Below are 15,584 nucleotides of genomic sequence, written 5' to 3'. Positions count from 1 at the left end.
CAAGCATAAAAGCATTTGGGTTGATTGGATCCTCTCTGGTCCGCTCAAACACAACTCCCTTCGGATTGCCCCTTTTACGTCGGATGCCTCTTGGATCTGGAGAAAGATCCTTGATCATTGGCCCATTGCCCTCTCAGCCATCTCCTATTCCATTGGAAATGGGCAAACAATCTCCCTCTGGAAGGATCCCTGGCATCCTTCAGGCATCTTATCCCAACTTGTCTCTCCTAAGGTCATCTACTCTTCTAGCCTCCTTTCCAATGCTTTTATCTCCTCTATTCTCTCCCCCGTTGGCTGGTTCCCCCCTCTTCTGGACCTCTGGACCTCTGGACCTCTGGACCTCTGGACCTCCCTCCCTCCGTCCTCTTCCACCTGGCCATAGAGGAAGAGAGGACAAGTGTATCTGGCTCCCCTCCTCCAATGGCACCTTCTCCTTTGCCGCCGCTTGGTCTTTCATCCGAACCCCTTCTTCGGTAGTTCCCTGGTATAATGTGGTCTAGTTCAAAGGCCATATTCCCCGCCATAGCTTTACTCTTTCGCGTTGCCTGACCAAATGTCTCCCTACCCAATCCTTTCTCATTCGCTGCTACATCCCAACCAACCATTCTTGCTGTCTTTGTCCCCAAGGTATTGAGGATATCTCCCATCTCTTCTTCTCCTGCCCCTTCTCCTCCCTCATTTGGAAAAATGTTCTTTCAAAATGCTGGTCTGCTAGGAGATCCATCCTCCCTTTTCACAGAGAATGGATATGTATCGACATGACCTTCTCTAGCTCTTCCATTTGTGACACCATCGGTAAATTGGCTTTTTGTGCTACCATTAATCATCTTTGGAAGGAGAGAAACATTCGTAGATGGAACCCCAAATCTCGATCTCCGGATAAGATTTGGAAAGCTATCTACTTTGATGTCACCTCTAAAGGCCAATCCCTTCAACCTCATCCTGTTATCATCTCCCGCCGGAATACCCACATTATTGCCTCTGGAAACCTTCAGGTTGAACTCATCCAGCCCACTTGATGGCATTTGGCTTCCCCCCCCCCTTTGTATCTTGTTTAGTAGACAGTGTTTTTTGTCTTTGTTTCATGTTGGGCCCCTGGGTTGGCTTCTCCTTGTTGGCTTAAGCCTTCCCTCCCCGCTCTTCCCTGTATATTCTCCTCCTCTTGGCAATGAATTATTTATTCATAAAAAAAAAAGAACTCCTGAGATAGCTTATAGATACGAGAGAGATTGTTTAGTCCAGAATACAAAACATTCAGATATTCCCAGTTCCCACAACTCCTTTACAGCAAAATGTAAGTAACGATATCAATAATAGAGTTTTCTATAGAATTTAGAAGTTGTCCTAGAATTTGTGCATCAACAATGTCCCATGTAGTATCTGTAGTAGGCTTAGTCTTCGTTAGATGATACTGTTGATCACAACCAATCAAAACCAACTACAAAAATTTTTTCCATTGTTGAAAATTGTCAGATCCTGCGATTTTCTTTGTGATCCTATGAGAGGATGAGGGTAAAACCTCAATCACCACATTCTTTGCTTTAGCCGTTGACACAGAAATCAGCAAGCAATCAATCACACACAAGAACCAAAAATCAATCCACAAAACCCTACAAAAATTGATTTCACAAAACCCAACTCTAAAGGAAATTGATCCAAAACCTTAATAAGAAGAATCGATCCACATAATGATTGATCCAATACACTGATCAATCCAAGCAGCAGCCCTTCAACAAAGATCAATAAAAAAAGCCCCAAAGAATTGATCCACAAAACCTTGACAAAATCAATTTTCCAAAACTCTGACAAAAATTGATTTCTCAAAACCTTGAAAAATCGATTCCTAAAAAGAACTTTTGACTTCAATCTTCACACCTATAGATCAGCGACCACCATAGATGAGACCTAGCTCTTAAGACTGGTCATAAGCTAATCTCTAAAAGCAACCAAATAGCAGCACAGGGTGGTGCGCCTCTTCAAAACGAAAAACTAGAGAAACCGTAAAGCAGTACTTGAGATGATTCAATCAATCTTGATTGAAAGCGGAGAAGAAAGTGAACCGGATCCTAAGATGAAAGTGTAGCAGCACTTAAGGATCATGCTCTAATACCATGTAAAAAAAATAATAAGAAGAAGAAGAAAAAAGAAGAGAGCAGAAGAGCTTAGAGATGGTAGAAACCTTGGGATCATAACCTTGTGTGGACACTCCCACTTCATCCAATATATATAATAGTGACACAACCCTACTAAGGGCATAAAAGGAGATACACGAGAAAAATAAAAGAAAGAAAGCGAAGGGGGAGAATCGAGATTATAGCGCTAAACAAGATTTCTCCCTCCCCCTTAATTGATGACTTCAAACAGTTTATAACCCGGTGTTCTTGGAATTTCTAGGTTTTGTGACCTAGTTACTGCCTCCGATAGGCCAATCTTGGTCTGGTTTGTTCACTGCTCATACCTAGTTATCAGACTAGATTTATTTACTGTGTTTACAGTCGTACGGACTGATTAATCTGATCTTTATATATTCCGTCAGTTGTGAGTGTTTGCTGTAATGTATTGACGACGAGTGATCCTCCTGTAGAGTTGGTTCTTAGCTGAACTAGCTATACATAAATAATAGTGTCCATGATGCTTTCACGAGATAAAGAATGGGTTTCTTAATGTTATAGAAGACATACCTATCAAGGGCCATATTTCTTGATTGACCAGATCCTAGGCAAAGGACAACAAGCCATTTGTCAACAACCATAGTTCCTTTGTGAAACATGTTCACATCTATAGTGTGCATTTTAATGGCAGCACTTGAGCTACTAAAGAGCCTTGATATCTGAAACTTTCTCCACTTCTTTTCTGAGAAAGGATTCCTCAAAACAGCAGATGATGGATCAATAAAAAATGAATAATCCTGACAGGGGTGCTTATTTCCTTCCTCCCATGTTGAAAGAGATACCTGAAACATATCGAACAATTTGAAGAGCAGAGTGAAAAAAAAAAAACTTGCTAAGTTCATGAAGCACACATGATTAATGAGACACATCCTGCAGGGTGATTAAAACGATACAGCATACAAACTTTTTCCCTTTTATCTCTTTGATTGTTATATCATAAGGCAATACATATTATATATAAAACTCACCACTCATCAGGTATTTGAATTTGGTCACATGGGAATGCTTTTCTTGCCAGGTGACGGACTTTGATAGGCATGGGTGGGTCCATGTGGTAAGGAGATTCAACACCCATCTCTTGGGTCAAATTTCAGCAAAAAACAAGCATAGTACGTGGCTGTTTACATGAATGTCATTTTACCATGGCATTTTTGTAACTTTGAACTCATTTTTAAGCTTAGCTGTTAATTTTGTTTTAGAGTCCACCAAAGAATTTAGCATAACAACGACAAACTCAGCCTTATCCCAGCCATGGTTCAAGAACTCGAGTGAAACATGCAAAATTTTCGCATGTTTCACAAGTATCGCTAGAGGTCGAAATGAAACATCTAGTGACTTTCAAAAATCCACTGTTTTGACTGGTTTTGACCATGTTTCAACCGAAACATGGAAAATTTCGATCTTCTCTTATGCATTTTTTCTCCTAAGTGTGGGAAACTTGGGGAAACAGTGGAGATTTTCATTTTTTTACTACCAAACTTGGGTAAACAGTGTTCTGGTACTTATTTATGCCAAATATCATTTAAAGTAAATGATTTCATTTTACTTAAGATAGTATTCATAAATAAGGAAATACCCCCCATTTGAATCCAATAAAAATAGTTTAAAAATAAAATTCCTAAAGGATAAAAAGTCAATCCCCTAGTCCAAGAACAGAAACTGGATTTTGGTTATAGGAGCGATTTATCAATTTTTAAATGCTGGGGTTTTTCTCAATTATGAAAATTTTATAAATCCTATAATGTTAAAACATTGCTAAAAACCAAAAATCCAGTAAAATAATATTTTGTTTTGATATCCCTAAAATTATTTTCATTCAGGCGATTTTAACAACATTCGCGCACTTTAAAATAAGTTTGACCGGAGCATAACTATGTCATTACAACTCAGATTTAAGTAATCTTAGACTTGTTGGAAAGCTGGTTTTCTGTTATACCTAATACAAAATGTCTCATGTAAAAATAAAAATCATTTGACCAGTCAAACTTATTATAGAACAAAAGCATTTCTCTAAATGTTGATTCTTTATAACTTAATGTGACTTAATGTTGATTTTTTATGATTTGATGTAGCTAAATGTTGATTTTTAATGACTTGATGTGGTTTAATCTTGATTTTTTTATGATATAAGGTATATATAGCTTATTAAATAATGTTAAAAAAAGATAACATGCGTGCCTTGAGGGCAGTGAGTCACTACTTGGACGGAACCGCCAAGACACTATTTGGAATTGAGTCACTACTTTTGAGTGTTAAGTAATTGAGTCACTACTGTTGAGTGTTGATAGATAACTGTTGATGATGTAATATTTTTATTTATTTTGGATTATTTGATTATGTGTTTTGATGTAGATTGTAGACTACATGTAGACTATATATAGTCATTATGTAGTATAGTTTCAGAATCTAAGTCAATAAGTCAGCGTAATTATTATCGAACCTTTGGTTCACCACACAAGTAAGATTTTATGTGTTTTTTTTATGAAACTAATGATGTGAATGTGATAGAAATGTTTAAAATAGGATGTACATAAAAAATCAGACCAAAAAAACATTGTTTGGGGGTCGAAACCCAAGTTTCCACCATACTGGGGAAAATTCCCGGGTATCCTCGAAATTTCCCAAGTTTCGACCGAAATTTCGGTCTCCCCAGGAGTCGAAACCTGGTCGAAACCCAATACCGTGAACCTTGATCCCAGCTTAATGGGGTGAGCTACATAGATCCATGCAAAACAACATGGAGAAAAGCAGATATCCAAGTCAACATAGGAAAAATGTTGTAAGTAACAAGAAAGAGGAAGAGGAAAAGGAAGAGAAAGAGAAAGAGAAAGAGACAGAGAAAGAGAGATGGTTGTAACATTGGGAGTCACAACCTTGTGTTGAGACCACTTCAATATATACAATTAAACAAAACCCTACGAGGGGCATTAAATGAAATACACCAGCCACAAAATAAAAAAGGACATGAAAGCCCAAGTAGAGAAATCGTGATTAGCGCCTAGTCAAGGTTTCTCCCTCCCCCTCACTTAACATCTTCTAACACTCTCCCTCAAGCTGGAGCATAGATGTTAATCATGCCCAACTTGTTAACAAAATAATTAACTCTACCACTCCCAAGCAAGGTCCGAAAACTCACTAAAATCTTGACTATTTCGGTATATTTTATTTCGGTCATCTTGGTTACATTTTGGTCATTTCATTTAGAAATTTCACTTATTTCGGCAAAAAAATGCACTATTTCATCAAAATTTCGACCATCTCGATCATTTCATTTCGCTCATTTCCCTAATTTCGGCCACTTCAGCCATTAGCCCTCCAAAATGGCCAGCAAAATAGATAGGAAAAAGTACACCATCATGGTTTAAAGTATCTCTGGTACCGATACTCGATATGTATCTTAAATTTAGCCGACCAACACGGCGACTGATACCGATACTTTAATCCTTGATCTTTAGCATATCTTAGCGTATCTCTGACGATACCCTCTGATACGTATCTTAAATTTAGTCAATCGATACTGATACTTTAATCCTTGTATACCATTTTGATGAAATTTAGGCAATATTTCGATAGTTTTGAAACCACCGAAACGAAACAAGTTCATGAACCTTTCTCCCAAGAGACTTGGTAAAAAACATTTGTAAGTTGTTCTTTTGTGCGAACATGACTCATGGAAATAACCCCTTGCTGCAGCTTCTCCAGAACAAAATGATAATCTACCTTAATGTGTTTTGTCTCTTATGGAACACTAAATTTGACGTAATATAAATAGCAGCTTGGTTATCACACCAAAACTGCATAGAAGAAGTGCAGTCAAACCTAAGTTTCGTCAACAGTTGCTTCACCCACATCAACTCACAAGTAACATGAGCCATGGCACAATACTCCGACTCTATGCTAGACCTAACCACAACAGCCTGCTTCTTACTTTTCCAAGACAAAAGGTTTCCACCAATAAAAGTACAGTAACCAATGGTTGATCACCTATCAATAGGAGATCCAACCGAATCAACATCATAAAAAATTTCAACATGTCCATGTCCATGTCCATGACTAAAGTACAACAATCCCTGACCTGAAGCCGTTTTGAGATACCTCAAAGTACGAATAACAACCTTCCAATGAAGTGTACATGGAGACAAAATAAACTGACTCACAACATTGACAAGGAAAGCAATGTTAGATAGAGTCACAATAAAATAATTCATCTTGCCCACCAACTTTCAATACTTCTCAGGATCTTCTAACACATCACTTACTTCAGTTGTAAGTTTCATATTTGGGTCCATCAAAGTATCAAGAGGTTTAGTGCCCAGCACAATGATCTCTTAAGTAAATTCATAACATACTTTCTCTGAGCTAGAGAAATTCCCTTCCTTGATTGGGTAAATTCTAACCTTCCTAAATCATTAGTTTGAAAATGTTGATGTAACTGCACTTTCAAACTTCAGATACCTTCAACATCATCTCGAGTAATGACAATATCATCAACATACATAACCAGAAATATCCTCCCTATACCAGAATTTCGATAGAACACTGAATGATCAATGTCACACCATGACAACACAAATTCACAAACCACATCAGTAAACCTACAAAACCATGACTGAGAAGACTGTTTATGTCGTAATAATGGGCTATAAGGAAAGTGTCAGTTGCCAAACAGACCCTAAGGGGTTTAATGGTCTTTGTAATTCTCTAGAATTCTCTCTCCATTATTACGAATAAAGAGAGTTGATGTCATATTAGATACAAGTCATTATCCCATCCAACATGGTATCAGAACCATAGGATCCAAAACACTATGGGTTCTTCATCTTCTCCATCTCTTTCTCGTTTTCTCTCTCCCAGTGCCTCCCTTCATCTCTCTTCATCTACTTCTTTATCTCAATGGGAGATCCTTAAACCACCAAGAGAGTCACTAGCCTCCATCCATCCACTCCCTTGGGCTCTCAGACTTTTTCTACAATGATCTAAGGGACACATCACAAATCTCCCTCAAATTGATTTTTTCAGGGTTTTTGCCCTGAAATCGTATTTTTCCTTACTAGGTGCTTTTACCCAGTTTGATGCTCTGATCGCCTTGATGTTTGTTGCAGTTGGTGCTCCTTATCCATTTAGTCGCATGTACTAGCCACTTTTCCATTTCAGGTCTTTGTTCAAGAGCTATCCCCAAAATCGATCTCTAAGGGTTTTCACCCTTTATCGATTTTTTGGTTTCTAGCCTTTTCTGATTTTTTTTGTGCTTTCTCTATTTTCAGCTAGTGTCTCTTCTATTTGCACAGCCCCTTTGAATAGCAACTATGTCTACCAACTCTTCTGCTTCTACTAACGATACACCGTGACTCTACCTTCCCTCCCACCTTGTGCTATCAAGCTTGATGGCACAAACTACCTCATATGGTATCAATCTATTTGCATCTCCATCAAGTCCCATGGCTACTACTGGTACCTTACCGGCATAACGAAGCATCCAACAAGCGTCAGGCCCTAATATTGACAAGTCAGAGTGTGCCAACTCTTTTGTTATGGCCTTCCTCGTCAACTCCATAGAGCCACATCTATCCCGTGGCTATATTTGTACTGTAACTAACTATTATTGAACTACAAGGTAACTCACCTGGACAATTGTTTTGATATTAGAAACAAAAACGTCTTTCTTTCCCAAGGTATTCAATACGATGAAAAAAAAATGCAAATTTCATGGGCTCATACATGCAACTGTTACCGTGCATCAAGAACACCTATAGGAGCCACAAACAAACTAAAATTAATACAATCCATAGGCCATCTCTGCATGATGTGCTTTTGTGCTGCAAAAAAAAAAAAATATTCACAAGCATAACATTAATCTAATAAATAAAACATTACTGATTTTTTATGTAGGCAATCTTTTGATAGAGATAATATGGCAAAATAATTATTTTAGAAAGCTTTTTACTCCAAAAAGTTATTGTTTGATGATTATGACCATGAAATCTATTGACTTATTTTAGACTTTTTTTACTACTAAAAAGACAGATACAAATTGTCTATTTGTAACCTTTTTTTAATACAACAACAATTCAGCCTTATCCCAACTCAATGCGGTCAACCACATGGATCCTTGCCCTCTAATCAGCTCCATTGGACGTCATACTTGATACAAGGCCTAAGCTATGCATGTCTTTCCTCACCACTTCTCCTTGGTCCAAAGGTCAATATAGGTCTACCCCTAGCTCTTTTAGTCCTTAAATCTGAATCAAATCACTCCTTTGTACTAGTGCATCCAAAGGCCTCCATTGAACATGGTCAAGCCACCTCAAACGACTTTCTCGTTGCTTATCTTGTATCGAAGCTACTCTTGATCAATTCAAATATGATCATTCCTTACTTTATCCTTCCTAGTTTTAGTACTCATCCATCTCAACATCCTCATCTCTGCTACACTGAATTTATCTACAATATGGTTCTTAAATTCTCAACATTCCGCACTATACATCATAGCCGGTCTTATGACTGTCTTATAAGATTTTCCTTTAAATTTTAAGGAAATACAATGATCGCACAATACTCCGGACACACCTCTATACTTCATCCATCCTATTTTAGTTCTTAGTGAAACATCATCCTCCATATCACCTTCTTTTTTAAATCTTCTCCCATAAAAGAAAAATCAATAAACAAATTTAATGTATACACATTTGTATCAATCATCATAGTTTAGCAAAAAAATATGATAAAGGCAATCACCCTCTCTTGCAAAGCCAAAGCAGGGGGTAAATGCGTACATTTGACCCTCCAAGACGCTGCAGTAGCGGGAGCCTCATGCATAGGGATGCCCTTTTTTTTTTTTTTTTTGGATGAATAAATATATATAAACCCAAGAAGAAAATATACAAGGGGAAAGCGGGGGAGAGGAAGGCCCAAGGCCAGCTAAGGGATCAAGCCCAACCAAAAAAAGACAGCCACAATTGGATACAATCCCTCAAGGGGAGGGAGGAGAATAGAAGGGAGAGATTCCAAGAATCAACAATATGCCTGTTTCTTATGGGGTCAGGGACTGTGTGGAGCGGGAGCGTAACGATTTTGGTGGAGACTTCAAGAGAGATGGCTTTCCAAATCCCTTCAAAGGAGGGGAGTTGGATGTCCATCAACGAAGGTTTCTCTCCATCCAAAGGTGATTAATGGTGGCACAAAAGGCGAGCTTACTAACGGTATCACAAATGGTGGGGCCATGGAAAGTCATATCAATCCAAAGCCATTCCCTACTAACAGGGAGAACTCTTCTACTAGAGGGCCAACAAGAGAAGGCTTTCTTCCAAATGGTGGTGGAGAAAGAACCGGAGAAGAAAAGATGGTCCACATCCTCAATTCCTCTCCAGCAGAGGCAACAGGCGGGCGAGACTTGGATATGGCACTGGATGAGGAAAGATTGCGTAGGAAGGCAGTTGGTATTTGGTAAGGGCCTGCCAGGATGTGATGCTATAGCGGGGATGTGGCCTTTGAACCAGAGGACTTTGCACCAAAGGGTAAGATGGGCTTTGGTCCTAACGAAGTTCCAAGCAAAGGAGAAGTTGAACCTCTTGGTAGGAGAAGGATTCCAAAGAATGGAATCCTCTCTCTCTCTATGGTTGTGAGGAAGAGCAGGAAGAGAGGACCAAATTCTGTTCAGAGAAGGAGGAAGCCATCCTGTCCAAACCCGAGGAGTAAACAGTTCTAGGACTGAGAAGATGGAGGACTCTCGAAGGATGCCAGGAGTCCAGCCATAAGGAAGTAGAGGTTCCATTCCCAATGGAGTAGGATATAGCTTCTAAAGCCAAGGGTCTCAGGCTAAGGATGCCTCTTCAGACCCAAGAGGTGGGAGTAGACCTAGGAAACCCAAATGTTGTTCTCTTTGGAGGCAACTCTCCAGATGAGCTTCAGGATGCCAGCCTCATTCATGTCTTTAATGCGCCTGAGGCCAAGCCCCCCCAGCCTTAGGGAGGCAAACAAAGCTCCAACTGGAGGGGCGAAGGAACCTGGTGGAATCTGATCCTTTCCAGCTGGAGGGACGCTTTTTTAATTAAATAGATATCATATTTTCATTCAATCATAAAATCTGCCTCCCCAATGTTAAGCTGACATTTTTCTCCCTAATTAGTCGGTAAAATTAAAATTTCTGTCCACGCTTTCACCGTCTAGAGAGCTCTCTCCACCCAATCTTTCCTCATCCACCGCCACATTCAGGTCCCCCGATTGTTGCCTCTGCTGGAATGGTATCAAAGAACTCTAACCATCTTTTCTTCAAGTGCCCCTTCTCCACTTAGGTATGGAAAAGAGTATTTTCCTCCTGGCTGCCTGCTAGAAGACCTCTCCTTCTACAAAGATAATGGATTTGGGTTGATATGACTTTTGCTGGCAACTCTATTTGTGATACTGCTGCGAAGCTTGATTTCGGCACCACCATCAATCACATATGGATGGAGCTCAACCTTCGTAGATAGACTTCCAATTCCAGGAAAATTGACTAAATTTGGAATGCCATATTCTTTTATGTTAGCTCTAATTTAGCCGCTTTATCAGCTCACCAGCACTCTGTTCGCAATTCCCAAAGAACAGGCTCATTGTTGTGTCATGGGGCCTCCAGCCCCCTTCTCCCCCCACCCCTGATTAGGGGCTTTTTCTATTTTGCCTCGTATTGTTTGCTCCCCTTTCGAGCTTCTATGCCCCCCCCCTGATTTCTTCCTCGTGGGTAATGAATTTATTACTCACCCAAGAAAAATTCTAAAATTTCTAGTTTCCTATATAATGGATTAATCATCATCATCATAATAATAATAATAACCGTAGTTACTTATTTAATAATGTTTTCAAAGTTAATTAATCTCTCAATTTTTTAGATAAGTAAAAAAAAAAAATGGAAATCTCTAACTCTGATATTTTCCAATTCCCATGCATAGCAAGGGTTTATCTGCTGATCAATCATTAAGATGAATGGGGAAAAGGAAAATAGAAACCTTAATCTCACCGAGATAGTCTAAATAGATTTATAGTATGTAGAATAAACAAACTGCATCTAAAGCACTGGCACATCAAAATCCAAAATAAGAGATATCCCATTAAGTTTTTTGTTGCCAGCAACATTGCTTATGCAATGAACATCATGATACTGCACTAGTTACTTAAAACAACAACAAATTGTTTTTAGCAAAACTGAAAGAAATTAATTTTTTTTTTCTCAGTTCCAGAGCTGCAAGAGATGACAGTAAACAACACCAGTCCATTAAACTAGTAGAAATACTATCAGAAACAGCTGACAAAAAAATTGCAGAGATGGGTTCCCACTTACCACAATTATTGTTATCAAGAAAGCAAGACAGAACAAATTACCATGCATGAAAAAATTGTTATACCTGTAAAATTGACTTGAGGAAAAGAAGAGCTGTACTCGAATGCTTCAAAAATCGGTCAAATATCTGCTTTATTCTATTAAAACCATCGTCAAGGCCATCCTTCATGCATTCCAATGATAGAGGCATCCGGATAACTGTGCTATCTAAGGATGACCAAGGCATGTTTTGACCAACAAGCATTGGATTAAATTGATCAGAGAATCTCTCGGTCAAATCAGTACCTGACAAGCACATCAGTGTTCAATAAAAAGTTTCAAATCCACAAATTCTGCCATCCTGATCTGCTAGCTATATGCGAAGATTTTGGCAAAATGTGGTATTAAATTTCTGTTCCAGTATAAAACAAAGTATAGTATAGAACTTCTAATGCAACCCTAGGGCCTAGGTTGTAGTACCTTCTCCCAAACACAAGATATAACAAAGAGAGAGAGAGAGAGAGAGAGAGATAGAGATGCATTCCATGTTCAGAAATTCACAAAGAATGCAAGAAAGAATATGCCTACCAGAGGTTCAGAACTAAAGGAAGTCATAAACTCCAAAAATCACCAGTAAAAGAAACCTTTTTATCTGCATCTAAGTATATTTTCGAGTGAAACACAAGGCTGTATCGGGAAGAGTTCTTGATGAGAAGGTTACTGAGAGGATCAATCCAATGAAACTGGATCTGGGAATCTTTTCTGCCAGAAGCCGAGAAGCAAACCTCCCCCCCCCATGCAGTTGCGACTTGCGACTGGGCTTTGCTTCTTGTGCATAAGCCAGGTGCGAGAGGGTAAGTCAAATATTACCATAAAGGGTGGAGCTTTATCTCTAGTCTCAGGATGATATTGGATTATGGCATTTGGGAGTGATTCACTAACCTGTTCATAGATGGTGATTCTGCGACTGTTATTACTCGGGTGACATCTAATGAAGATAAATCTTGGAGGTTTGGACATGTCATTAGACATTTTGACAAAGAAGTCACCATGCTTATCTAGTGAACTGTCGCTCCAACAGAAGCCAAGGTCAGCAAATGATTTGGCCGATCTCATGGCCAAGTAAGGGATTATGAGACCAAATTGGTGTTCGGGCAAATCCACTGTGATAGTTTGGTTGAAATTGTTTATATTTCTGTAATTTTTGTTTCTACCCCTATTGAGGGTAGTTTATAGCCTCCCATTCATTTGTTTTTTCATTTACTCTTTTCTGAGCTTTTCCAATAAGGTTGTTATTTATCCATCTCTCCAAAAACCAAAAATAAATAAATAAATAAGGGTCTAAAACTCTGTTATGCCCCTCCAAAGCTGCATATAAAACCATCAGAGCAATTTTCACACTCTACAAAGAGGGCCTATCAATCTTTAAGTCTAAACCCTTGATAGATCAAGTCCTCACATCCACACACACCCAGAGAGAGAGAGAGAGAGAGAGAGAGAGAGAGAGAGAGAGAGGGGAATATTGATTATATGGAAACTGAGTTGGTCGCCTTTTGGACCCTCTCCAATGCCTTGGGTCACCTAGTCGCCATGACAACTATGGGCTACTTTGACTCTTTAGTTGACATTTGTTAGGGGCCTTAGGGCTGCCCCTATCCCTACATCTTCACTTAGCATTAGAAGTCTTCTCCAAAAGTATCCAATCCAAGATGGACTAGCAGCTCATAACCCCCCCGCTTTCGAAATGCAAGGCTCTCCAGATTTCCTACTTGACCTACACAGATGACCTCATGATCTTCTCTAAAACTAATCATTCCTCAATGGATGCTGTCATTACTTGTTTGTGGTACTTCAAGGAAATGTTGGGTCTGTGTGTCAATCTAAAAAATCCCTCTTTATTCTTAGCAGATGCCTCAGGTTGATATGCAGAGTCTGAGGGCATAATTAGGTTTTCCTTAGGCCGTCTTCCTATCAAATATCTCAGCCTCCCTTTGATCCCCTCCAAGCTGTCATCTCACCACTGCTCTCCCATCCTGGATCTTAACCACAAGAGGCTCCGCTTATGGAGGGGCAAGCTCATTTCATATGCCGGTCAGCTAAAATTGATCAGACATGAGCTCTAGCCCTCCTACATTTATTGGTCGAGTATTTTCAGGCTCCCCCATTCCACCATCAAGAAGCTAGAATCCTTGATGTGCCTTTCTCTGGAAAGGTTCTAACACTTCCAAATTCCTGCACCCTATCACTTGGGCTTCAGTTTTCCTTGCCAAAGAAGAAGGGGATCTTGGTTTGAAAAGAATAAAATATGTTACCATCTCTGCATCCTTAAGCTGATCCGGAAGCTGGCAGCCAAGAAGGACAGCATTTGGGCCGACTAGGTCTACTCTAGACGCCTTCAGAATGATTGTATCTAGATAGCCACTTCTCCATTTGATGCTTTATGGGTATGGAGAAATTTTCTGAAATTCAGGCACCTTGCCTCTAATTACATGAAACCCCTTTTGATTAAGGGTTTCAATTTGAAACCAAAACCGAGCCAAATTAACCAAACCAAACTGAACGGAATCAATTCGGTTTACATATATGAGAATTTATTTCTGTTTGGTTTAGTTCCAGTTTCAGTTCAGGAACCGTCGGTTCAAACCGAAATCGAACCGAATTACCCCACTTAAGAGGTAAGTCAAAAACCCTAGTTGTAAATCACCACTATTCATTAAATTGCGTTGGGCTTTGAGGAGGCTGCACCATTTCCCACAATCCCACTCTTCTTCTCTCCCAAGTTTCTCTGCAACAAACATAGCGGTGAGTCTTCCCTGAGCATCTCAGGTCTTCTTCGTTTCTCTCTCATTCACGAGCTCTAGCCATAGGTTCTCTTCTCTGCTTGAGAAGGAACATGTACAGTACACGAAAGGAGTAGGTTAGCTGAATCTCCTTCTCTCCAACAATACGGCCTCCCCCACTCCTGTGGTATTTCCCATTTTGGGTCTTGTGCCCTGTTTTCAGTTGGATTTGAATAGGTTCTGCGTGGAAGATCACCTACTACAATTTTAGGGTGATTCAATCTCCATCAAGTGAGTTCCATCAGCTGGACTCGATAGGTGTTACCGCCATTTGATATCCGAAGGTTGAAGACAACCCTATTCCATATCTTAAATCAATTATTTCTAATTGAATTAAGTAACCCCAATTCCCTTCTTAATTACATTATTCTATTCATTTTATTAGTTTTCAGAAAGTACCAATCCAAGTTGTGGATCGGCTCTACCAAAAAAAAAATAAAAAAATTGTGGATACTTTGGTCCATCACAATTCACAATCCAAAGCAAAACTGTTTTTAAAACGTATTACAAAACAAAATTAGAACCGATTCCAAACCGAACCGAATTAATATGGCTTGAGTATTTAATTTCAGAACCGACTCAGTTCTTGGTTTGGTTACGGTTGATACCATGACTCTCTTGAACCGAACAGAACTGAAAAACCGAAACTGAGCCGGTTGACACCCTTACTTTTGATGATGGGGTAGACACACTTCTTTAATTGGACCATTGACACCCCCTTAGGGTTCTCATCCACACAACTGAAGATAGATCCAAATATAGCTATGGCAATGGTTTCGGATATCCTTCATAGAAATGGGTATGCCCCTCGGCCACTACCCCCTCTCCTTGCTCAGCGTTTGGGAAGTTCTACCAGTTCCCCCCACCCCTTTTTTTTTGGGGGGTGAATAAAGAATTCATTACCAAAGAAAGAAATAATAAAAAGGGCCCCAAATTGAGAAAAAGAGAGAGAGAGAGAGAGAGAGAGAGAAAATTAAAAGAGTACCAAAACAATCAAAGCAGTGAAGCACCACCTAGACTTAATATGGGGGGATAGAGAGCTACAATGAGGACAAGAGCAAACCCCAAGAAAGCAATAAGACCCAATGGGGGTGCAGATCTTGTTATTTGGATTGCTTCTATCTTTGGCCAGTTCTGCTCCAAGTTGAAGATAGATCCAAATATAGCTATGGCTATGGTTTCGGATATCCTTCATAGAAATGGGTATGCCCCTCAGCCACTGGCCACCCCTCCTTGCTCACCATTTGGGAAGTTCTACCGGTTCCCCTTTTTTTTTTTTTT

General features: G+C 39.5%; 1 protein-coding gene across 1 annotated transcript in view; it reads right to left on the bottom strand.

Moving 5' to 3' along the window:
- The window catches only part of LOC122064596, a 39,067-nt gene extending 27,285 nt beyond the window's left edge, over positions 1-11,782 (bottom strand). The window contains exons 1-2 of the mRNA XM_042628322.1: positions 11,549-11,782; positions 2,682-2,953 (exon numbers count right to left, since the gene is read on the bottom strand). Of these exons, the coding sequence (XP_042484256.1) occupies positions 2,682-2,953; positions 11,549-11,782 (506 nt within the window). The remainder of the gene's footprint in view (positions 1-2,681; positions 2,954-11,548) is intronic.
- Between the last annotated feature and the right edge of the window lie 3,802 nt (positions 11,783-15,584).

The sequence above is a fragment of the Macadamia integrifolia genome, unplaced genomic scaffold (assembly GCF_013358625.1).
Source record: "Macadamia integrifolia cultivar HAES 741 unplaced genomic scaffold, SCU_Mint_v3 scaffold1689, whole genome shotgun sequence".
NCBI lineage: Eukaryota > Viridiplantae > Streptophyta > Magnoliopsida > Proteales > Proteaceae > Macadamia > Macadamia integrifolia.
This window is presented reverse-complemented; position numbering and strand designations above follow the sequence as displayed.